The 26549-nt window shown below is 37.9% G+C and overlaps 3 protein-coding genes across 4 annotated transcripts; all 3 read right to left on the reverse strand.

The window, feature by feature from the left end:
• Nucleotides 1–474: 474 nt before the first annotated feature.
• On the reverse strand, nt 475–9839 carry rrp36 (ribosomal RNA processing 36). 2 transcript variants are annotated; one of them, XM_041251970.1, is made up of 8 exons: nt 9726–9839; nt 7754–8261; nt 6340–6478; nt 5174–5240; nt 4172–4276; nt 3207–3281; nt 1727–1844; nt 475–1234 (listed from the first exon to the last, which is right to left on the reverse strand). In XM_041251970.1, exons 2-8 carry the CDS (start codon nt 8253–8255, stop codon nt 1092–1094), a joined length of 1149 nt encoding a protein of 382 aa, XP_041107904.1. In that variant the 5' UTR covers nt 8256–8261; nt 9726–9839; the 3' UTR covers nt 475–1091. The 2 variants fall into 2 exon arrangements, with proteins under 2 accessions (XP_041107904.1, XP_041107903.1); XM_041251969.1 differs by lacking the exon at nt 9726–9839 and adding an exon at nt 8983–9003.
• A 4577-nt stretch (nt 9840–14416) lies between these two features.
• Nucleotides 14417–16024, reverse strand: LOC121316632. The gene is made up of 2 exons (XM_041251673.1): nt 14656–16024; nt 14417–14445 (listed from the first exon to the last, which is right to left on the reverse strand). The coding sequence occupies exons 1-2, from the start codon at nt 16022–16024 to the stop codon at nt 14417–14419; spliced, it is 1398 nt and encodes a 465-aa protein (XP_041107607.1).
• A 150-nt stretch (nt 16025–16174) lies between these two features.
• Nucleotides 16175–19140, reverse strand: npas4l (neuronal PAS domain protein 4 like). Its single transcript, XM_041251674.1, has 7 exons — nt 19006–19140; nt 18347–18601; nt 17897–18019; nt 17556–17655; nt 16856–17111; nt 16435–16544; nt 16175–16317 (listed from the first exon to the last, which is right to left on the reverse strand). The coding sequence occupies exons 1-7, from the start codon at nt 19138–19140 to the stop codon at nt 16175–16177; spliced, it is 1122 nt and encodes a 373-aa protein (XP_041107608.1).
• Between the last annotated feature and the right edge of the window lie 7409 nt (nt 19141–26549).

Raw genomic sequence — 26549 nt, forward strand, 5'->3', positions numbered from 1 at the left:
TGCAATCACTCAAATGTTGTTAATCCCAAAAATTAAATGTATCAAATTCCCCCCCCCCCCCCCCCCCGCCGGAAAAATATATTTGGTACTTAATGGGTTAATAATACAAACTTCTAGCAAAACATTTGCCAGAGGAGCAAAGGATAGCTTTACAAAGCAAACAATACGGATCACATATTGGCCCCCCAAAACAAAATCATGTTCCATTTGATTACAGAACTCTCTTGTAAGTGTGGGATTGGTGCAGTACCTGATATTTTAAAATCTTGACCACAAATCATTTCTGTATTTTTTTGTGCTTTGTTTCTAAAATTTGTATTGCTTCAATTTGCTCAACCTTCTAAGTTTTTGAAAACGGGATGTAGTCTTGAGGGAATGTGTGCAATTGGAAGAATCATACAAAATATAGTTAAATGTACTGCTGTGTGTCTGATGCTATTTTGCAACATCAGTAAGATGAAACATAAAACAGAATCACCGATTAGGTTTAATTAACATACAGGTAATTTGCTGAGATTCAAAAGGATGAAACAGGTGCCTACTTAATTACACAGTATAATCTCAATACAAAACAATCCTGATTACATTCCCTTTGATCGTAGCAGAATAGATCAGGCCTGATTCGAGTCAGCATGTTCACTAGTAATGCATTACTTAAAATGGTAAATATACAGAGTAAGCAAAACAAAAAACATGTTTATGAAAATATACGTATGCTGACCCATTTGGAAAATTCTACAGACAGTAAATTTAACCTGACATACACATAACAATATGCTAATACTACCAACACCCTTCCAAATCCAGTGTTAAATTATATTTTGTCTTACAGTATGTACATACACCATCCAAAACAGTAATTCCACGGCAATTACATTTATTATGCTGCCCTTTTGCAAGGTATAGTATTACAATTACTGTAAAACGGCAGTATTTGTGCCTTAATTTAACAAACAAAAATGGTCTCCAGGCACAACACTAATACATTACAGGCTGCAATCAGGGGAAGTTACAGTTTAACACAATCCCCTGAAGTAATCAGGGGGAACTTCCTATTTTTGGGGAGGGGGTTTTCAGAGGGGGGGTGTCTTTCAATATGCCGACTTCTGAAATGGCAACTTCCTGCGATCCTTTGTGGCGTTCCTCTTCCTCTTTTTGCTCAGGAAGTTCTCCAGCTTGTCGCTCTTTTTCAGCTCACTGTATTTTTCTGCCAGTTCCAGCTTACGCTTGTCAGCTGCAAAATAGAACAATTGAAGTTCACAGAATGGGATCAAGACTACGGATCAGTGGCGCCTGATCCAGATCCATGTAGTACAACACCCTCTCATGATTTCCGCTCCAGCGATACTGGATCTGACCCTTCTGTTTTTTTGCCGTTAGTACAGCCGTCCCCAGATGACAGCAATGGTGTTAGTTTTGTGTTTTAAATGTGCCCATGCCCAACATGTGTGCTGCGTATGTAACTCAAGGCATTTATAAACCCACTATGTCTTTGGTTAATCTAGTTTTTAATTTGACACTACTTAAAACAGCCAACCGCAACATCTGAGACATACTGTAAGGGGAATAATGTCTTTGATGGACTGGTTTGTAAACATGAGACAAAATGATTGTGTATCACTGATATAACCAATAACACTGTTATGAATCTCAATTGAAAGAATAATTTCTTCTAACATATCCAAGATATTTCAACAGATTCTGGTGTTTCAAGTGGGATACTTACACTTCTTTAAGAAGAATGGCTTCTGGCCCTGTTTCACAAGCTCCCGCTGCTGTCTCTTGAACTCCAATTCTTTTTCTCTTTGGTTCTGCATGCTCTTTTGTGCTTTCTCTTGGTTAATCTGTGGGGAGCAGGGGGTGAGGGAGGCACAAAATGCAAGCAGTTGTTGAACCCCCTTTTCCATTTCGTTTAATATTGTTTTTATCATGTATTACACTGCAAAATGTTACACCCCTCTTCCCTTGCTTTCTACCAGTTTCCCTTCTATTATTTGTGTCAAACATTCTCTACTCCTTGCCCTGATTTAAATCAAAGTTCAGTGGTGCAATAGCTACACTTTATAACGAATAAGGCCATTGTGTCCCCAATTCAACTCTTTACAACTTGAACAAAACGTTATGGAAAACGATAAGTTGACTCTAATTTTCCCCTTAGCAAATGAGGAATATTAATTTCGATTCAATTAACAGAGCATCAGTAGCTGTTTACTGCATCAACGTTCTAATTTCCTGAAACATTTCTCTGCACCTAAAATATTAATTGAACTGGACTTCTAACTACCACCCTCTGAACTGGCCTGCTTTATAATTTTGACTTGAGACACATTTTAATTGAACTCACTGACCCTGTATTAACAACAGAGTGAATTGTAACACAATATATTGTCTACAGTTACAAAAGGCACCATGTACGTTATTTTTCAGTTCAATAATAAATAAGAATGCCCAACATTATTTTGCATGGGAGTAGATTTTTCTTAGTTAACAATTTGTAATCTTTATTAAAAAAAGAAAATAAACAATTCATTGATGAGATTAATTTGTATGTCGTATTGCAGTAAAGTATTTTTACTTTAACATGGTCCACTGTTAACAGTTGTAGTATTATTATTATAAACAGATTATAAAACTTCTGACAAGTAAAATATGGTGAGGTGGGCTCCCTAGTGGTGTATCCGGTAAAGGTGCTCCACGTGGAGTGCAGGATGCATCCTATAGCCTGGAGATCGCTGGTTCGAGTCCAGGCTATTCCACTACCGACAGTGGACGGGAGTTCCCAGGGGGCAGCGTACAGTTGGCCGAGCGCTGCCCAGGTGGGAAGGGCTTAGGTCGGCCAGGGTGTTCGCGGCTCACTGCGCACCAGCAACCCCTGTAGTCTGGCCAGGCACCTGCGGGCCTGCCTGTAAGTTGCCCAGAGCTGCGTGGTCCTCCGGTGTGAAAAGAAGCGGACAGCTGCCAGCACGTTTGTTTCGGAGGACACGTGTCTCCAGTGCGGGGGTGGCAGCGGTGAGCCGAGTAAAATAAAAAAATTAATAAGAATTGGGCTTTCCAAATTGGGGAGAAAACAAGAAAAAAATAATTGCCGATTCCAAATTAAAAAAATAAAATACATAAAAAAAACACAAGAAGAGTTAACTACCTGGAAATCTTGGTGTAAATAGGAAAGGAAAAAAATGACATTAAATACAGTAACATGAACCCACCATTCTCTGTAAAAGGTGCTGCAACTGTTCTTTCTGCTCGGGTACTTTGGCTTGCTTCAGCTTCTTCTGGACCACCTTGAGTAAAGAAAGAATATACTTCAATTCAAATGCCTCAACAATTCAACTTCATTGGAGGCTACAGGGGTTGACCAGTTTTACTGACAGAAATGACATATCTACACCTGTATTTATTTCATACACTATAAGGATATCCATTCAAAATCTGTTATAGTGAAGTGCACTACATACAGTGTGACCTATTAAAAGAACACTGGTTTGTCAATAACTGCTCCTTACAAAATAAATGGTACTCCATCAGACCGATAGTACAGTAAATAGACAGATTGTTAGAAAACAGGTCTGATTAGTTGGAAGTTCATTTTTGGGGCTGCTGCTGTTAAAATAAAATGTAGAATTTCAATGAACAACCCACTGATCTTGAAGCTCTCAAGTTTACTATTCGACGATCGACATGCAATACAATGCTGCTGAATACAGCAAACACACACACACAAAAAAATCACTTCCCTTTTGATTAGGGTAGCACCTTCACTGGCAATCTTAAGCAATTAAAAAAAACACAGCTTGTTTTTAGTGGTGAAGAAAAAAGTAAGACTACTTTGTATACAGTACACTGCACAATTAGAAGCTGGGAAAGTCTATGATTGAATTGACACAGCTGTAGTTGGTTTATATCTTTAGTAAAACTCTGCTGTATCCCAGAGACAGTTTTGTTCTTTTTGGGGTTTTTTTGCAGTAGGTCAGTTAAAAACTGAGTAGTGCAGGTTATTGATACAGGTATTTCCAATGCCAGATTGTACTTTTTTTTTTTTTTTTTTTTTTTTTAGGTTAAAAGGTGCATCAATAAATACAAAATAATAAAATACAAAAACGCCGAGTTGCAAAGCTCTCAGTTTGGTTACTTTACTACCAAGAAGGTGAATTGAGTTCAAAAGGCTTCTTACCTCTTTTTCCTTTCTCTTGATGTCATCTAGGAATCCGTATGTCTTATAAAATATATCTGGCTTATATTCCCCTGAGAGGTCATCAAATCGAGGATCTCTTGATGTCTATGGAAAAATTATTATATATAGATTATTTTTTTTTTCAATCCAATATACAGCTGTGACCAAAAGTTTTACATCCTCCTACAGAATTAACTAATTTTTCTTCATAAAGTTGAATGAAACCAGCTGAATAATGTTACATTAGCATACTGAATTACATACCGCTTTGCAGTTTTCCAATATACTTAACAGAAAACTGACAACTTTAAAATGTGACAGTTCGAAATTTAACATGAAATACTGTACTATTATTATGGCTTCTGGTAGATTTTTGCTTTATAGTTAGTTTCTTTGATTACACGATTTTAAATAAAATATCTAAATTATGCATATAGTTTTTTTTTTTTTTTTAATTATGTCTCAATCCTAGAATTGTAGGTGATGCTGAACTTTTGACAATATCTGTATACTGAGACAGGTTGAGACAACATCCAAAATCAATTCTCTTTGAATCGCAGCTGGATCCAAGTCCTAGAGGTAAGGGCCGGTATCTTAAGCAATGGTTTCACTGTAGTAACACAGCAATACTGAGGACACTGCAGTTCTTAATGGCAATAAGGTGTCATTCTAGGAAAAGGCAAGCAAAGCTGGACTGTAATAAAACCTAACACAAATAATTACACCATTTTAAAGAAAATGTTTTCTTTAGGCAACAACACTGGTAGTCTATTTGTGCAGGCATTAACAAGTACTCACGCCTGCAAAACTCGTTAATCAGCCTTAAAATGTGTATTAGTGTATGTCTGAAAACAAGGGTTTGGCTACAAAAGTGATGTGATGCAGTTCAGCGATGAAGTTTAATATAAGACGAAGTACAAAATATGACAATGACTGCACAAGAACAAAAAGAATGTATTTTTTTTTTTGTATCAGCTTTCAAGTGAAGTGAAATTCACCTACTCTTTTCTTAACAGGCACCACATTTCTCAGAAAGGGAACAGGTTTCTTAGCAGACACCTCCATCGGTCTGTAAATAAAATCATTAAACACACTGCAACACTGCATCAATTTGAGCAACAGACCAAGCAGATGATTTTGAATTTCTGGAATCCTCAGGGTATCTGTCATTGAAAAATAAAACTAGGAACAAAATACTAACAACTTGCCTCATTTTTTATTCTGATTTCCACGAGTGCACCTCAGCTACGAAATGGCATGTAAACAAATGACAAAAAGCACTGCTGTTTCTCTTGCTAGAGAGTTGGAAACTGAAAAGAACATGAATCAGACACAAGTACAGGTTTTCATAATTAATCTAGAGCTGCTGCTGCATTTTTTTTTTTTTAACGTGTGTAGGGGTGCTGTGCTAATTTAGTTTGACAGTTAGTTTATTAACATTAGTTTGTCTTTAACTTTATTACACTATGTAACACAATTTTTGTTCCTGGGTAGTAAGTGTTATTTCCTAATTGCTTATGCCTCAAAAGTATAGAAAATGGCTATTATTCCCCACAAACTTTTTACAGTGTATTTACAGTATAATTGTAAATCTCGAAAAACTACTCACTTCTAAATCTTTTGTAGTCATTTTTGTATTACTTTAGTATAAATACATGTTAATGTGGATTCATATGTTGTTTTTTTCTGACTTTATGTGAATGAAAAGACACACATTTGCCCGTTTTCCCATTGGAAATAGTGATATTTTGAAATATCACTGTCCTGGTCACAAAAGCAAAGTTTGTGGGGAATAATAGCCACTTTCTATACTTTTGAGGCATAAGCAATTAGGAAATAACACTCACTACCCAGGAACAAAAAAATAAATAAAAATTGTTACACAGTGTTATTATAGTTTATTAACATTAGCTTATTGTTTTTCTCTTGCTTATTCTATTCATTTCATATGCTGATGCATGTGCTTCATGACATGTAATGAATATTTATTTATTTATTGGCTCATTGTGGCTGGTGGTCAACGCTGTCTTAGAGAACAATTTGGCTAAAGAACACTTTGCTTGCTTTCAGAGGGGTGTTCTCTTAGCCGGAGACTACTTTATTATCTGTCTCTCATCTTCAAATTAATGGAAATACAGTGCTACTCAAAAAACAAAACTTTTACTTACCTGTTTTTGTTCTGTCGTTTGATTTTCTTCTTCCCAGCAACAGGTTTGTTTTTTGCTCCATAAACTACTTCATTGTAGACCTTAGTTCCTACTTTATTTTGAAGCTTCATTAGCTCTTCAAATGACATAGTTGAAAGCTCTAAATTGGAAGAAAACAATGCATTACTGATATCAGTGTTACAGTAAGCAATACTGTACATTGATTCTACCTTGTTTCACTTTTTCCACATGTTTGGCTCAAGCTATTTATCAGAATGAAATATTTCCTTCGCAAATTGTGCTGACATCCACTTATGGGTACAAATTTGTTTTCTTTATCATACTGGAAAAGCTAATTTTCATAATCTCAATTAGTAAATTCATTTCCCCAAGTGGTAGCAAAGGCTTGAACTTCAGATGGTGAGAGATGGTTAGATTTGTAATGCAACAAAATAGGTAAGGGCAAATGCATGCTGTAACTAGGAGTGGCCTTGAAGTGAAGTTGATTTCAACGTGGATTAACTGCTACCAATTCCACCAGAAGTCAATCTTACTGTTACCAGGGTGATGCCCTTATAGATACTGATCCCAAAGGCCTCAGCAGCAGATATATTTATTCAAATACAGATGGAAAAATAATCAGACTTGTGCCCTGAGCTCCTCCAGTGTCTGTCCTTAAGTCCCAAATAAAGCCCCTTTCACACTGGCACTTCCACCCGGGTCCGGACCCAAGTTCTGGCTACCCGAGTCACAATCCTGTGTAGTGTGAAACCACGTACCTGGGCTGTACCCGGGTTAACCTGGGTCCCAGCAACTCACCGCAGGATGTGGGGTGACACGCTCTGACCCGGGTTGAGTGAGACAAAATGCATGACGGCGGATGAAATAACAAACAGCCACGCCTGTATGAAGGTTTCACTGCCGCAACGAACATTTCTGTTTAGCCATATTTGTGAGCTTAAGAATGCTATTGATGGTTTTCTTGGCAAACCCAAATATAAATTTAAAATAAGACTGAATGCCATTTAACCATGTAAATCTCAAAACACCCCACCACACACGAATCTAAAAATAATGCAGTGTACAGTTTTACAGCGTTGTATACCGATTACAATGGTAGAAATAGATTTTTTCTGTTAAAAAAAAAAGTAATTTATTTGACTGACACGATTCCATGTGAAAAAGTAAAGAAACAGCTGCATGAATTTGTGAGGATTGCTGTTTTTCTTGGGCTCATGGAAAACAGCAATCTATACCAATCAGTGAATGCTGCTGTTTCTTCAGTTGTTTCACTTGGAATGGTAAATCAGCCCAATCTACACCAATGACCTTCACCTGTAGAAAGCTTGAACCGACTAATCGAATAATCGTTTTGAACAGCGTTAGTCAATGAATGGGTCACAGAACTACCCAGAAAAAAAGAAAACAATGTAACCTTTTTTAATGTCTTCATGGGTCTGATTGCTGCCATCAGTCCTCTTTGAATCTGAAAAGCCAGGAGTATCATCAGAAACATCACTTTCCGAGTTGCTGTCATCAACCTCACTGACATCCTCACTTTCAACATTGTTTTTATTGTCCTCCTCATCAACTCTGTCGTTTCCTCCACTGCCTGCTTGCTCGTCACAGCTCTCTTCTTCGTCCGAGTCCTCGCTATTTAAACTCTGTTTGTCATCTTCATCCTCCACGGAGTCTGCCTCACCATTGCTGTCACTCTCCCATTCTGGGGCTTTTATATGTTCTTTTTTACTGATCAGTTGAAAGTTTTGTTCCATTTCTTCCTCAGAGTCCCCTGTCAAACTGTCATCGCTCTCAGCTTCTGACTCTTGGGTAAGACTTGGCCCTTTCTTCAGGTTTGTATTTAATTTACCAGGAGTGGCTTGCTTGCTTTTCCCTGTTTTGTTGTTTATGTGTATTCTTTTCACTTTCGATGCCATTGTAAACTAGAACAAAAAAAAAAAGTTAGAGGCACAGGTGAGCACATGATTCTGAAGGCTTGAGGAATAGAAGTTAAATAAACATTTACCGCTGCTTATTTTTACATAGTTCAGTATTATGCTCACTCAAATTAAAGTTAAAATGTATTTATTTAACCAGGATAGAACCCTTGAGATATACATCTTATTTTTTTTGGCGGGGGGTGGGGAGTGGGGGGGCTTGAGAAAGCAGGTCGAAATAACATTATAAAATCAATGACAAAAAGAGACAAAACATTCAAACAAGACAAAGAGAAGGGTGTAAAATTCTGGTCCTGGTGTTCTGGGGAACTCCTGGTCTTTGATCTCCTGTACCCAGAATTACTTAATGAAATATATTTAACCACCTTTCAGGTCCAATTTGCTTTTTATTAAAACCTATAGGCCCCCAGACCTGAAGATTTGAGCACCCCTGCTCTGTTCCATAACGGAGTCTTATTTTATTAGTTACCCTTGCCTAACTACTGACCACTAAAGCTGTGTATTACCTGAACCCCCACATTTGTATATGGGAGTGTCACCCAAATCAAACCATTCAACAGATGCCAGTAACACAGATACATAAACACTGCATAAAAACTTCTGCACAACATATTGTACAACAGCAACAATAAATAAATAAAGTAATCTAAACGCAAGAGCACACGGCGTTGCCTCCAGTATTATGAGATCGAAATCCAAAATACACCTTCATGGCGTAGCAGCAGAAAAGATGACTTAAAATCCAACCGAGAAACAGGTCTTCTTCATCCCAGCTATACATACTGCACTGTCCAGGCGTGAGAGTTTTGTTGATGCAGTACCAGCAACAATTGCACAGCAGGGGTGCGAGTAGCAATTAAATCCCTCCCTATAAATACGTCCATAACTCTTTAGGGTTTGCCACTAACAATTGTGAAAATGGCGATTAGGTTACAGCTTCTTAGTAGTAACTATTAATAATGACACTAAGGTAGGGATGTATTTATACAATGTAGAGAACATAACAGACCACGGCTTAATACAGTATTGTTATTACTCATTCACACAGCAATTCTGTCAATGGACATGACCCCGTAGCAGGCCTACAGTATGTAGTAAATCTACAGTCGAAAACAGGAATAAAGTCAGCCTTCGTTTGTTCCACCCAAAGATAAAGAAAATAATCTATTTACAGTATTTTGCAAACGCAACTCGGAATATTTTCATACCCCCACCTCAAGAAATAAAGAAAATAAAAACATGGCGTATAGTTTTATTAAAGCCACAGCCAACTCTGCTAAGACTTCCCACCATCAACCGCTCGCCTCGGTCTAAATTTTGAATCAAGTCCCCGGCTCTGGTGTGGCCTTTCGCTAAACTTCTTTCGGTAAGAAGACTAACTTTTTTAAACGTGCATTTTAAAAAAGGAAAGTTTAACATATATGTGTAGGGAAACCATTAAATACTTACACTTTAAATGCTCATACAAACAACAGTACGCCAGAGATCAATATTCCGCTATAAACCAGTGCACACGTGGACTCCTGCTCAACTGAGTACAAACACATGCAACTTGTGATTCAGGCTCACGAACAACAGGTACAGCTTGCATCCTCCAGATGGCGCTTTTGGAAAAGAAAACAACATTGGCCCAAGTAGTTCGAGTTAGTGCAAGTTTGTGAGTCGGACTTGCATTGGTTCTTTAGCAAGTTATTGAATGTTTTAGAATGTGAGGGATATACTGAGGTGCCCATTCAGTCTTCATATAACATGTACATTACTGTAAGCATAGGTAGCCTACCAAGTTATAATATTTAAACACAATTTTTATACTTGTACATATTACAGCAGGGGTAGGCAACCCTGGTCCTGGAGTGGTTTGTGTTTATTTAGAGGTAAATAAAACTGAACCTGGGTCCTCTGCTTTTCACTATAAATAGCGCAGTGTCCGAATGATACTACAAGGAGAAGTATCAGTCGTGACAGAGACAGCCCATTGATACAGAAGTGTGCTCAGCAGGTAACTTAAAATATAAAATGCAATAGCTGAATAGTACAACAAATCAGATTTCAGGGCTTTTTTTTAACAGATTCAACTGTTTTGAGCTGGGTTATCTTTCTGGATTGTGAGAGCAGTCCGCTGTTTTGAGCTGGGTTATCTTTCTGGATTGTGAGAGCGGTCCGCTATTTTGAGCTGGGTTATCTTTCTGGATTGTGAGAGCAGTCCGCTGTTTTGAGCTGGGTTATCTTTCTGGATTGTGAGAGCAGTCCGCTGTTTTGAGCTGGGTTAGCTTTTTGGATTGTGAGAGCAGTCTGCTGTTTTGAGCTGGGTTATCTTTCTGGATTGTGAGAGCGTTCTGTTGTTTTCAGATGGGTTATCTTTTTAAGAAAACCCTGCAGTGTGGAATGAGTTTAGATGTTTTCACTGATTATTGTAAATATAATGTTATAAAATCATATTATGTTTTCGTCTTGTTTTGCAGACATTACTATGATTTTTATTATTTTTATCGCCGATCATCATTTCAAGTCATGGACCATTTTTTCTTTCAAAGACATTTTAGTTTCAGCTTTTAGTTTAAAAGAGCTGGTTCCTGGGAGCGTCACTTTTATCCGGAATGCTGAGTCTGTCAGTATTTTTAAATCTAAACTCAAAAGATATGTCTATTTAAGCTGAAAAGATATTTGATTTTGGCTTGCTGTGTATTTTTGTAACGTACTATTTGCTATTTACACATGAACAACGCTATATATGTGAAGTTGGTATGGGATGATACGGTAAAAAGGTTAAAAATAGTGATAAAAAAAAACTTTAAATCCATTTCCTTACCATAGCATTAGACACATCACCACCACTCTCATTTTTATTGTGTTGAAGATCTCTTTGTACTGTGCCTGGGTTTACTTTTACTTTAACCAGGATGCAAACCTTCTTAAAGTGCCACAATATGGATTTTCAAAAGTTTAAACCCTTGTTTCCTGTTGCCTTATCACATCTACCAGAGAGAGAGGCCACACCGTGACATTGACCTTTAGCCCATTATAAGCCATCAGAAAACAGCAATTTAAGCTTTGTGGTGCTTGAAAACATGCAATTCTATCCCTTCTCACTGTGCCACTGACCACTGTCCAATAAGGAGACCACTCATAAACCTCTTCTGAATGTGGGCAAGTCAAACGGGGTTCTTCATCTCTGGGATTTAGTGCACCCAACGATAATATGCTTCTTCATCTCACTCGGCACTCTTTTTTAGAATCTTGATTCGAAAGATTCTTTTTTAGAATTGTTTTTAGAAACAGTGATATAAGCAAAAGCAACAACAGAACCACATAACCCTTCAGTACCTATTAGAATAAGGTAATAGGTTATGTGTAGGGTCTCAAAGAGATGTCATTCTGTACATTGCGTCTTTTAATAAGGGACACTCAAACAGTAGTAACCTATTACATATTACAAACACAGACATTGTGCTCAGTATTATAAAACTGAACTTTAAAATTGTGCCATATGTTCTGTGCATGGCATGACATCTGTACACAATATAATATGTACGATAACTTACAAAATATTTGTTTGCATTATAATTAGATTTAAAGGCGTAGTAATGAAAGTTTTTTTTTTATGAAGATGATCTACACCTAACACCATTGTATTCATTTCTAAAAATGTTTTCTTAACTGTCAAGAATTTCAAGTCATTGTTTAATTTTATGGAATAATGGTGAAATAACTCAAAATGATAATATCCTTAAGGAATAGAAAGAAGGCAAGCATGGAATTGACAACAGAACTGGCAGGTGTTGTCCATCAAAGGTCACTAACAAAGGTGACAAAGGTCACTCCTAAAATCAGGACTTAAAGGATGTGTTGCAGTAAGAATACCTGTTAAGAAAGGAGAACAAAACAAAGGCTACAATATGCTGAGACAGGATAGCCAAAGTGAGGAGACTCAGAGACGGCAGGTGCAGCAAATAAAATACTTTTAATTAAATAATAATTACCAAACAAAAAGGCACAATGGCCAAATACACAGAACAAACACAAAACACTGTTAACAATAAATTTGGACTTTGGACTGTTGATGGGTGGACAATGACACTTGTGCCTAATGCCAGTTCTGTTATCAATTCATCGCTGGTCTTTATATTCATTAAGAATATTATCTCAAGTATTGCTCATCCTTGTTAGACAGCTTGTTGGGTCTTCCAGTGCTGGATTTGTCAATTACAGATGTTTCTCTGTATTTGTTGATTATGCTTCGGATACCACACCTTGAAAAATCAAGTGATGCAAGCTATTTTACTCAATGTTTTTCCTTTATGCAAGTCCAGGTTGTTATAATAGTATAAAACACTAGTGGAGGATTTGAGTAAATTGTTGATTCTCATAATGCATTACAGTAGAACAATGCAACATGTCTAAGACTTTTACACAGCAGTGCATATTAACATTTTAGGAAAGAAAGAGAAGATCAAACAGTTCAGTAATTTGATTTTTATTAACACACAAGTACAAAAATACAACAAAAAATATATAATAATCATAAAAAATTAATAATATTATATACAGTATATTAAAATATGACATCTATCAATGTCAGAAATGCAAAACCTCCGGTTTTGGATTGTCCTCACTTTTTGGCACAATGGATTCAACACAATTTTTTTTTTTTTTTCTGTTTTTCTTCTTCTTGCTATACTGTAGTCACTCTGCTGGACCATAGAGTTACTTTAAACACACAGTCATTAACAACAGTAGTCAACACAACTAGGTATAAAACATGTTGTTAGTATGAAAAGCTACACAAAAACAGTAAGCTCACTTTGATAAAAAAAAACTCTTTGCAATGTAACACAGAAAAGCATTTTCATCCAGTGTCACCAAACCAGTTTAGATTTTTCTCTATACTCTGCTGTATAATTAAGGCTTCTAGCTTTCAGTTTTTATTTTCCTTCCCTCTCCATCCCTTTAAACCTTAATTAAAAGTTGTTAAGTCTTAACTGAATACCAGATTGTTAAATTAGCGACGCATTACTAGAAACTAAACGCAGTGGAAATTAATTAGCTGAATTCAGCGATTCGAGCCAGAACAAAATGCAGGTTCAAATAGAATCAGGTGAGATCAAGGTATGTCGTTTGTGAACTCAGTCAAGATATGCCTGTATAAAGAAACAACTTAATTTGGTAATTAGTGTTTGATTAAGAAAGCGAATCGGCTCAAAATATGTTTAAAGGGACATATCAAAAATCAAACCCGAAAACCAAAAGCCCTATGTATATTTCTACCTTTATTGTTTGCATAATATGATCGTCAAATCTGAATCTACCCAAAGTCATTTTGTTGTGTAATATTTAAAGGGATATATATATGTTCTACATTTTCCTAATCCCTAATATCACAATAAGATATTAAACAAGGAACTGGATATTAGGAAAGGGCAGATGATTCAAAGTCACCCATTAACTACAGTACATGATGTTTTCTTGTTCTCCTTTTTGTTTTTAATCTCAAGTGTTGGAGAGTACAATGCATTTTTATAAGTGCTGCAGAGTAACTCCAAGCTGAAAAGTCAAGACAGAATAAGCACCACTTTGTACAACGTTACACACAGAGCTTACATTACACAGCGTTACACACAGCTTACAGTGAAGAATATGGGTTCCGTCTTTGCTCAGAACAGCACAAAGAAAGCAAAACACAACTGTATATTGTACAGTGAATATTTATAATAATCAACATTGTCAGTTATCAGTTTCCCTGTAACATTTTGGTCCACAAAACAAACATTTATCTATACCATTAATCAGTACTGTAAAGGTTAACAAAATTACATAGTCTCATATTACAACTGGCAACAACTCACACTTGTTGCATTCCTGTTTTGCCAGTTACTCTGTGTGTGTGTGTGTGTGTGTGTGTGTGTGTATATATATATATATATATATATATATATACACACATACACACACACGTACACGCACACGCACACTTACGCACGCGTTTCATTTAGGACACCAGTTCCCACTGAAATAGTCCTTGATGCATAAGATATATAAGTCTCCTTAGCAAATGCATTCATTTTCTTCTTTGAATCCAGCGAAGAAGCTTCAGGTAACTATGACAATGTGCCATACAAGTTGAAGTAAGTCACAGACTTATTTCAGTACATGGATTTCTCAACACTCCCATCTGGAAAAAAGAAAAAAAGCATGAATAAAGTTAAGATTACAATTTGCAACACGAATGGCACCAATTTAATTGCATACAGTAGTGGTTAACTCATTTGATCAGCATTAAAGCTGCTAACTGCACAGGAATACATAATCTCCTTATACAACGGGTATGTGGAACTAAAAATAAGTAATAATTATTCGAGTAGTACCATGTCAATATCTTTACCTTGCTGGAGTCTATGGTCCAGATATTCACCGAGTTGATGCAACTCATTGCAGTATCCATCACACTCAGAACTCGTCATGAAGGAGTCGAATGCTGGGTGAACTGTGGAGAACTCGTTCAAGGATAAGTCATCTTCAAGTGGCATTACCAACAAGTCAGCTGGCTCTACAGTATTTGTGTCCAGGAGGAGCTGGTTGCTTTCCATGCTGTATGAGACAGCAGACGTGGGGTTGAGTTCAGGATCAGCACAGCTAGCAAAGGGGGAGCATCGATTGCTTTCCTTTGCTGAAACTGTGGCCAGATCCTTCAAGATGCTGTCAAAGACTCCGTCATTCAAGACAGATTCAGGTTCAAGCATCACCGAGTCTGTCCAGCTGCACAGTTGCTGCTGGTCTCTTTGGGGTTCTTGCACATTTGTGAAGTCACATGGAATGTTCAGAACTTGGTCTATGCTCTGGTATGCATCAAAGCTTGTAGCTAAGGAGGAGATCTGCCTTGCGAGAATGCTGATCTCTGTTTTTTCTGTCTCACTATACTGAAAGCTGTTCTGTGCTGTTGGCGATGGAACTGGGGTCATCATGCTTCCAGGAACCAGAGAAGCTTCAGCAGAGCTCTGGTCTGGCATATAGGAGTCTAAGTTGCCTTGAAGGTCTTCAGAGGTGCTGAAGCTGTCAAGATGAAAACTGCAATCTGCTACACCTCCAGACATATGCTCCATTGTCATGCAGTCAGGAACCAGTTGGACATCATTAGTGCAGCTTGAGAAATCATAACAAGAGGGAGACAGCTCTTCTGCAATGACCTGGGATCCACTAAAGCTACCTAAGCTGAAGGCACTGTCCACAATTTCTGGCAAAGGTTCTAAAGCTACAGCATGGTTAGGAACCAGAGAAACCTCACCAGGGTAGTAGGAAGGAGAGCTTCGAGTCAGTGGCAACAACTCGTCTGCAATGCCATAGGTGTTGCCAAAGAAATAACCATTTGAAAAGGACGGGGATCTTGAGTCCTCCTGCAGGAAAGAGGAGCAGTCTGATTGGGGGCTATAAGGTGGAGTGGAGGGTGTACAGTATGGCACTGCTGGGGAGCTGTTCACACAAGAGAGGCATTTCAAAGAAATGCAATACGTGTAAATGCTGGGCTCTGCAATTCGGGATGCCTTGTTCCTGGGCTCCTCAACCAGGATGTCATTATCTAACTGTCTCTTCAGGCTCTTGGCAGGTCTTTCTTTGTGGCTCTGATTGGCCCTGGGCACTGGTGCGTTACTCTGATATTCGTTCACAGATTTTTGGCAAAGGACTCCTGATCCTTGACAGTCAATCTGCTGACGCAGGAGTGCGGCTTCCGTTTCACTGTAAATAAAATAATGCATTTTATTTCAATGTGTTTTCATTGTCTTTAGCGATTCACAATAATAAGAATGTTTGAATGAAACTTTTTTTCTCTGTATTCCTGGTACTGGTAAAGTGAATTTGAGGTTGTAAGAGTTCTACTTCAAGAATTGAGTTCTGCAATTGTGTTCTTACCTGATAATGTAGTTTATACAGGTCACAGATTGCCTTGCAGAATCCAGCTGGGCTTGGATGTATACACAGGTCCAGGAAAGGTCCTTGCACTGCAGTCTCACCACCATTTCAACATGACATCTCCCTTCATGTCCCTTCACTGTAAAACACAAATAAAAAAAACTGTAACTTCTGGCATGTAAAAATTATTTCAGTTCAGTGTGTCAGGGGTCTTCTGCTACTCAATTTATTTTTTACTCATTTACACAGTACTTACACAGCAGCTTGTGCTTGGCTGATGCAAAGCCAAGGTCGTCTGGGTGTAGCAAGCTGTACCAAGACCGGCCAGTCATTTCCTCAGTGGAATACCCAAGATGATAAAATATACTGAAAAAAATTAAACAAGCAGATAAAGGAATCATTCGGTTTTATTTGTCAATATTGTGCCATATTTAAATTAGAGATGAAAACACCTGGTCTGATATTTTTCTAAGCTGTTTAATAAAGGGTTATAAGAAATGGCAGTAATGTTACACTAGTTTCTCAAATGTTTTGTAGTATGTGAGGCACAGTGCCCTTTTCATCACCTACTAGACTAAACTGTCAGTCTTGACATTTAATTAGGTTGAAATTGTATCTATGTTATTTAACTGACTTAAAATACTGAATGAATTTGAAAGTTTTCTTTTGGTTCTTACTTGTCCGGGGCATCTGTAAATATCATATCAGGCTGGTGCTGACTTTGAAACCGCTGCACATAGGAATGAGTCTCGGAGCCCTGCAGCCGGTTCACAGTGGGGGTGCACACTGCCACAAAGACAGCTCCAGAGCTGGAGGACGAGGCTGGAGTTCCCGGGAAAGCGTGAAACCTGCCCCTGACCAGCACTGCACAGCTACTGCCATGTCTGAGCCGAAACGATTTGGAAGTGTGCATCCGGCAGACGAATGAGCGTTCTGGGAAATGTTTTTAAAATAAAGCATGTGTGTAAGAAATACATGTAGAAGTTATAGCAAAAATCAATCAATTAATCAATCAATCTTTATTTTATATAGCGCCTTTCATAGTGGACCACCATCACAAAGCACTTTACAAGATGCAGTAACAACAAGAAAATCCATAATACTTTAAATAGAGAAGTGTATAATACATGATATACAGTAAAAAAACAACACAAAACAAATGCATAATACATTAAATACAGTGGGTAGTGCAGAATACATGATGGTAGCATAATACATGAAACAGTAGCAGCAACACTGCAGCTAATAGTAGAGATCAGGCTTAAAGAACATGGAAAGCAAGAGAGAACAGGTGGGTCTTGTGAGTTGATTTAAAGCAAACGAAGGTATGCCCCCCACCCCACCCCCCCATTCTGAATCAGCAGTAATTATTCTTACCTGTTTCTGATGATGAGTTTGATTGTAGATGGGCTTTTGCGATATCCAGATCGGAGCTTTCGATCATGTGATAAAAACCATTTCCTTGGAATAGATCCACCTATTATACATAAAAAACCAAAACAAACGTCACTTTAAATGACAAAAAATATTTGTGATTTCCCGCTTAGAGATACACTTTACCCAGTAAGACTAGGATGCTGATATTTGTTTCGCTGAATTGCATGCATATAAATATTGAGTTACTGTACAATTAAACTCCTGCCATCAATAACTATCAATAACAGTCAATAGCATTTAAGCCCTTGCAATGCCTCGGCATGGTTTGTATTGCATCTTACCATGGAGTAGCCAAGGTAGTCAGTGACATTCTCTGAAATGTAAATCAATTTTCCTTCACTGGACACAGCCACAATAAAGCCAGGCAGAGCTTGCAGGAAATCCTCATACGGGAGGCAGGAAGTCTCTTCAACATCCTTGCACAGTTCTGATAAAAAAAAGAGAGGAAGAAATAGATTAAATTAGTTCAGGTCAAGTTCTTAACAGAATAGAGGGACCCTTATAAAAGGGCAGAATAGTAACAGCACAGCAAAGTATATGTAACAAAGCAAAGTGAAAGTATGATAAAGCTTAGGTAAGCATTGTAAAGCAAAGAGGTATGGTAAAACATATTTCGAAACATGATAAACTACAGCAAATGCAAGATTACTGTGCAAAACTACAGTGGTACATTTTTATAAGGGTCTATACAGTACTGCAGCCTTGAAATTTGAAACCTTCATTGCAAGAACATACGTTTTCTTTTTACCTTGACAGAATAGAGACTTTCTGATGTAGATGCAGGCGACAGACATGGTGTGCAGGTAGGACAGGTGTTCTTTCTCATCTTCCGAAATTGGGAGGAGGGCTCGCATGTTCCTGATCTCGGTGTTGATGTGATCCCTCCTCGCCTTGGACGCTCCTTTGGTTGACCTGTACATGACCACAGCCAAAAGGTTAGGGTGCGCAGCACAGAATATGTAGAGAGCAATGCGGTCACAGAGCAGCTAGTCCATATGCCTGCTCTGCAGCTGGTTTAGCTGAAAGCTGGCTTGATCCGTCTCTGTGCCATATAGTCCCTTGGTTAATTTTCATTTCAATGAGGCTGTATTTGTGAGTTTAATTACTAGCCTCCCTCGCTGTAAATATGGAACATATGATCCTTAAGGGGTCTCTTAAAAGCCTCGATTTAATTGCACATGCTTCATCATTTGGAATACAACAGGTACTGTGTGTGAATTTAAAATAGAGCCCGTTTCCATGGAAACCTTTCACCTAAAGGCCTAGTACCCAATGTAGGGCTGCAAGATACTCAAGTCTCTGTGGTTCTCGGGGAATGCACTACATTTTATAGCCAGTAGTGTGAGTGGGTGTTAACGAGGGAGGCTGAACTTTCAATTCACCTCCTTGCCTTATAGAGGAGGCCCTGTAAAGCAAGGTAGCAGACGTCACTTAGTGAATGGGATGACGTTTCTCTGGGCACTGTCTGCCCAATTAAGTCCTGGAGCTGACGCTCTGAATCACTTAGTGTTTCAGGTAACAGCATAGCTGCATATTTTTTAAAATCCTTTCACTCTCGGCATTGATAATGTGGAGAACGACGTGGAGAACAAATGTTTAGTCACTGGCGGGAGAATAAATCTGAGTCACAGCATCCATAAATGTCAGAAGTCCAAGTAAATCTGTATGAATACACTTGGACAGTAAAGTCTGTGCGCTAATTGTATCTGGCTATAGAGTTACAGGCATTGTCGGCAAATACTGTTCAGCTGTTTGCTAATGAATGAACCCCAATACAACAGAACATCTCCTGTAAATGTTCATTCTCCCTTAGCTTTGCAGATAAAGACTTTGGATTCCAGTCTGTCAATGCAATAGCAATATATAATAAGATGCTTACAACTTTTGCTCGAGTATTAAATGTGCACTATAGAAATAAATGAAAACATGTAAATGTTTCAAAAAGTTGCAGTTAGGCTGTACCATAATAATAATAATAATAATAATAATAATAATAATAATAATAATAATAATAATAAAAACCGATAGTGACAGCGCGAAGCACTAGAGGGCGCCGAAACATAGAAATAAAGCTGTAACCAGTACTGTTTGCACTGTAATAGGTTAGACGGAAGACAGACGGAAGGTTGCTGACCTGAACGGTTTGTAAGGTATCCTCTGCTTGATTTTCTCGGCTTCACTAAAGCATGTGGATTCACATAGTGGAATCCTGGGGTTGGCACCAACTGCATCGCTCGGCTTCACTAAAGCATGTGGATTCACATAGTGGAATCCTGGGGTTGGCACCAACTGCATTTTGCAATATTCACAGCAGACTGTCATTTTTCTTTCTATTTAGGAGAAAACCCTAAAAGATTAGATATAAGTGAACATTAAAGCAGTTTTACACATATAAGTATTTTATACAAAGCGAATTAATTAGTCCAAACGTTTATTAATTTTTGTTTATATATGTTATATATAATTATATATAATTTAAACTACATTAAACTGATTTAAAAGTAATATCGTATAGTAAATAAATGTAAATTAATTCAATTAGAACATATGACTAAAAAGGCTGACTAGGGTTGGAATTCATGTACTAAGCAAGGGGCGAGACCCCGCTATCTGCCCTCCTTACCTTTTTGGTGGGTCTTGCTTTGTCCTTCTGTCTCCAGCCTCAGTCTTCCTGTTCCTTTTATACGCCAGCACCGGGTTAACCCGATACCTTTGTTTTAAACATAGGGTGTGTAAAAAAAAAAAAAACAGCTAATGTTACTTGTTGTGACGCAATTACAAGCGTGAGGTTATTTTTAGTAACGGTGATTCTAAAAATAACTCCACCCAGTCTGCCCCACAGTGGTGATAGCTGATAACGCGAGCAATAAAGAGGTGTCTGGATCTTTGGAACGGTGGCTTCTCCGTTAATAAAACTTTAACGGTATACCAGTTATCATACAAAGAACAAATATTGTTTGTGTGTGTGCTGTTGTTGTTATCTTTTTTTATTATTTGAGTGTTGTAATCAGAAAACAAATACAAATTGACAAGAGATTATCAATCAATGCGCTGCACGTGGGTAAACGACTAAACGAGACTTAAAACAACAAAGTTGCTTTTTTTTGGTACCCTCCTGTGTTTATCTGTAATTCGAAGTGCGGTACACATAACATTTAGGTATAATCGTGAGGTAGCTGTCGCCTCCTACTCAACAGTCACGAGGCGAATTTTGTTTCGCAAATTCAAAATGAAAGGAGTAATTTGGCAGGGGGGCGAAATTTGACAGGACAGGGACACGACAAGATATTTTTTATGGAGTGTTGTCAACGCTGTTTTGTTTTCGTGATTAGTCTTACTAATTAAAGGATAAAACCCTACATAATGACTACTGTTAGTGAAAAATAAACCATCCCAGTGCAACACCTAAAGACAAATCATTATATACTGTTAGTAAAAAAACAAGTGTTTTGACCTTGTTTGTCTGCGTTGGCAATTTTAATCTAATACAGTATACATTCATTTATAAATGTGTCTGTATTTCAGTGTGCCTGTTAATTAACCAGTACTGGTACAGTATATCTGTCACTGTTCTAATATGTGTGTAATGTCTGCAATCTGTATGAATTCTGATGGAACAGTACTGACAGTCAAAGTAAGTCATGATGCCTTTTTGGTCATTATTTGTAAGTTCATTGAAGAATCAAATTGACATATATGATATGGGCCCTTTAGTAAGGAGGATATGTTCCTAATAAAGTGATCACACACACTCTTAGCGCTTTGTGAAAATATGTGTAATTCCCTGCATAATGTTCTGGTCAGTGCAGATTGCTCACTAACTGCATTCAATAGTAACAGTTATGGGGTGTATTGATAGCTGCATTTTCCCTGTCTCAGTCCTCTGCAGCTGTCATCTTCCCATATCAGTCACCAGTTGCTTCTGAAACTAATGCACATAGATGGCTCATATCTTCTGGGACATTGGCCATCTCTTTAAGACATGTGCGTGTAACGTTTTCGCCTTCATCTGGTGTTGTTCCCAACTCCTTCAAAGTTGCTGTAGTACAACCATTGTTTAAAAAAACTACTCTCGATCCCAAAATCCTTCACAACTTCAGGCCTATTTCTAGTCTCCCCTTTCTATAAGTTTTAGAGAGTGGTAGCTAACCAACTTACTACCTTCCTATTAGCACATGATATATAAGAGACATTTCAGTGAGGTTTCCACCCTGGCCATACTAGTGAAACTGCTTTTATTAGAGTGCTAAATGATGTGCTCTCCTTCGGTTCCTGTTCTTTTAGATCAGCATGTGACAGCACTGATCATCCTATTGCGATTGAACATCTCAAGTCTGATAAGATTGTCAGGTAGTGTCTTGTCCTGGTTTAAATCCTATCTTTCAAATAGGCTACAATATGTTAAAATTGAACTATCTGAAGTTACAAGTGGTGTCCCCCAGGGTTCTGTTCTTGGACAAATTTAATTTTCTCTATACACACTGCCCTTGGGCGATATTGTCCATAGACATGAGGTCAATTTTCATTGTTATGCTGATGATACTCAACTATGTTTGTCTCTTAAACCGGGTGATACTTTATCTTCAGGTATTCTGACTACCTGCCTCGCTGATATTAAGCTACGGATGTCGGACAACTTTTTGTTTAATTCAGATAAAACAGAGGTAAAGCTTTTGGCATCAAAGAGTCAACTAAACAAAACAGCTTGGGTGTAATATTTGAATAAGATCTTTCATTCTATCATCATATTAGGAATGTAACCAAAGTGTCATTTTTTTCACCTTTGAAATATTGCTATAATAAGGTGCTTTCTTTCGCTGCAGGATGCTGGGAGATTGCATGCATGCATTTGTATCATCTAGGCTTGATTATTGGAACTTCCTGATTTCAGGTATTCCAGCCTGTGTTTCATACCGATTGCAGCTTGTACAAAATGCTGCGGCCAAGGTTTTAACAAGAACAAAAACATCTAAATATAGTCCCCCTGTGCTAGCAGCCCTACATTGGCTCTCTGTGCAGTCTAGGGTTGATTTTAAGGTGCTACTCTTAACCTATACAGCCCTTAATGGTCTTGCCCCATCATGCTTAAGGGATCTTTTAGTCCCTTGTATTCCTGGGCGGCCTGTCCGATCCCAGTGACCGCTCCCAGGATGCTGGGCGCTTGCTGAACCAAGGCTAGAGTTTTAAGAAAATTCCAGGTGGTTAGAGGGTCCAGGCCTCCTGCACTGTCGACTGGGGCGCTCCTCTCTACCCCTAGAGAGAGAGGCCTCAAACCTTGCAATTCTCGGGAGTCAACGATAAAACCTCATTTTATGATCTATCATTTTGGATACTGAAATTTCTTAATATATATATATATATATATATATATATATATATATATATATATATATATATATATATATATATATATATATATTATGTACTACAGTTTTATTACACTTTTTGCAGTTTTATTGTTGATGTTTTAAACGGTTGTATTCTGTTAAGCTCCTTGAGATGGCTCTGCCATGAAAATGAAAAGCTCTATACAAATAAAGTTTGATTTGATTGAATCTGATTTGCTTCTACCAATTGTATGCCCTTCTAACTAACAGGTAACTAGCCACCTAGCACGTACAGTACCACCAAGCTAAAAGCCTAGGGCCTACTACAATGCTTTGCCTTATGATAGTATCCTTAACAGTTTCTATAACATTGGCCTCACCCTTGATAGTTTACACATTTATTGCAATCGTTTTAAAGTATTTCCCACACGTGCGATTTAATTCAGGTTGTTAGGGAGCACAGTTTGAGGAAGGTTTAGTCAATGTGGATTTCACATGCTGTTGCAACCCATACACTGATCTGCAGTGTCCTGCACCCTGAGACAGGTTTGCGAAAGCTGCGGCCCTCTCCATGGGTGCTGCCTTTTATCTACAAAGGTGGTTCTGCAAGGTATTAACCTCTCGTGCAGAGGGAGTCCTTGGCACTATGGAGAGTGACCTCCTGCCTGCAGAGATAAAGAGGCACAAGCTGCTTGTATCACAAGATAAGATATTGGAGGCAAATGCTGAAATCCAGGAGCTGAATAAATCACTTGCATACCTGATGGGTGGGCAAGGCTACTGTATATCATGATAAGTTTCTTCTACTGCTTCCCACTAGTAATACAGCCACAAATCCTGAGCTGTTTCTTCCTTCCCCAGTCTTCACAATAATCCTCCTGCAAAACCTTTTTGGCTGGATTTTACAAGTATGTTGTGTATGCATTTGCACTTGTCTACTGTGACGGGAAAATATAATGAGGCTCATAGCCTAACACATGAATATGCATTTTCATAGAAAACAGCGTACAGCCAAGCATAAGTCTGTGCAACTATTAACGTGATTATATGATTCTTAGGTTTTGCACCACTTTTTCTGAAAGGAAAATAAGGTTACAAAACTAGTAAGTATCAACTTTAGTTATTTATTTGTACATACAGATTTCTTTTGACAAATTAAAACATTAATTCAAATTATTTTGATTCATGCAAAATTAATTTGGCAATGCAACACTCAACCAGTTTCTTCCATGTTTTTTTTTTTTTTAGGTCAAAACACTAGACTGGATCAGAAAGACAAGGTTAAATTCTCAAAGCTACGTGTAGTTTTTTTGTAATTTAATAATATATTGGTTTGCACCCTCTGGGGTACAGATGTGCTTTTTATGTCATGTAAACAGTGCTTGCCACAATAGACTTCCATCTGTGATCTATACAGTCAGAAAGCAATCACCAGCATACTGCAGAGATTGCTTGTTTATTATTCTGATGTCTTGGTGTTTAGCCATTAGGGTGGTCCGTGTGTATTTTGTGCATCCAGTTCAATTAACAGCATGATCTGATGACAGTTCTCCTGGATATAGTCTGTATGCTGTGCTGCCATCCCTCCCAATTCTTTAATGGTTGTGACTATGGGTGTCCACAGGGGGGGCGACTAGTGAATGACCCAACGCCTTCACATTCCATTTCAGCGATTACTCGTCAGGAGCATGTGACCACTGTACAGTACGTTAAATCCTTACCACACATCTCTGGCCTGAATTAAATGTGGGCCTATGAAAATACAACAGAAAGATAATTGAATCGCTCATTCAGATTTTATACTGCTCCCTTTGTTCATCTGATGGCCCTTTCAGCTTAAACTGTAATTTTTAATTTGAGAATAAAATACAGTGCGATATTCATTACACTTACTAACTTTCTTTAACAGTCTAGAACAGTTTCATGAATAAACTGTATTGTATTCATAAAATAGACCTTAGCAAGTTTCATCACAACTGGATAAGCAGTTCTTTAGACATTACTATAATTTACAATTTATTTTGATAACCCCCTTCATGTTGGCACCTTCCAAGTGCATTAAAACAGGGAACATACTGTCATTGGCTAGGTCCCAGTACACTGAGCATCTGAAGTCTTGAAACACTACCACTATAATTCAAAGGCTTAATTTAATTGACCCCTCATTATCAACTCTCAGTCTTGCCATGTACATTGTTTCTGACCCACCTGATGCTGTAAAATAAGGGGCCCTTTTTTAAACTACCTTACTAACATGTAAATAACTGCTGTTTATTATGTATTGATAGTGAGTAATTATTTATTATACTACTTATAACCCTAATACATACTTATAAACTAATAAAACCTGAGCTAATTTGCTTAGCATTACTTCAGTAACATCTTCAAAAGTGCCTTTGAAAAATGCAACAATGTTTCATGTATGCCGTGATGGCTTAGACCCCACTACCTGTCCGTAGTTACCCCAGGATTATCGGGGGGGATTTTAAGGGGGTATTTTGAAGTTATGCATCAATGTATGTTGAACGATTCCATCTCACAGAGGAGGTATGGGAGGAAACCACTGGCATTGCACTCAGTCAATTTACAAAAGTTCACAGCTGGATTCTTTCAGCGTTTTTTTTTTGCACTGGCTAATCACTGTTGCTCCATCTTCTTATCGGTTGTTTTTCTATTATCTGTATACAGGCGTAATTTACATGGGAGACAGGGGGACATGTCCCCCTCACGTTTTCAATGACGGGGAAGTGTCTCCTCACATTGCATTGCAGTTTTATTCCTCAATCATGTATTCCTATAATCAATAGTCATTTAACAGTGAGATTTCTCAGTGGTGACTCGATTTCCGATGTCTCTAGTCTCAATACTATAGCCTACGAATCTTTTCTATTGGAACACTGGGAGCTTATTGTCGTAGAGTGGTTGTGAAATACCCCCTCCTGTCCTCCAAAGAGGGAGTTCAAGGCGACAATTGATATGAAATGAAAGTTTATTTTTTATTGTTATTGCAACAGAAACTGCCTCCCGCCTGTATAGATATACAGTATATATACAAACACACACTTCTGAAACAGCTGTACAATGATTCTTGAGGAGGCAGACCTCTGGCCAAGTCTTAAGAAACTGCTTACTAAGTTAAACAGGCTGTATTTAATCACTTACATTTTTTCCCTGAAAAAGAAAAAGAAAATACAAAACCACACCTAGCTCTTTCAAAAAATGTTTACACCTGCATGCTTCTGTCACTTAATTTATGCAAAACCTATTTAGGAAAATTACCATGTGGCAGTCGAATAATACATTGGGAGAATACTTTGGGATTCTCAACTCATAACTTCTTCTACTTTGGTATTTATAAGAGGATGTATTTTAGTACTTAAGCAATTGTAACACTTAGTATTAATGCCTACAGTAGGGTTGTATTTGAAGAAAATTATGTCTGTTGCACTCATTAACCTTGCTGCCTCAGGTTCATTTTAAACAAAGGCTTTATATTTTTAGTAGCTGATGACATTGCTGAGAGTGTCTGGTTTTCACAAAGTCCCAGATGTGTGTTTTTAAAATGACAAACCCCCCGTTATTAACAAATGCTCGTCTTATGAAATTC

The sequence above is a fragment of the Polyodon spathula genome, chromosome 6, assembly GCF_017654505.1.
Source record: "Polyodon spathula isolate WHYD16114869_AA chromosome 6, ASM1765450v1, whole genome shotgun sequence".
Taxonomy (NCBI): domain Eukaryota; kingdom Metazoa; phylum Chordata; class Actinopteri; order Acipenseriformes; family Polyodontidae; genus Polyodon; species Polyodon spathula.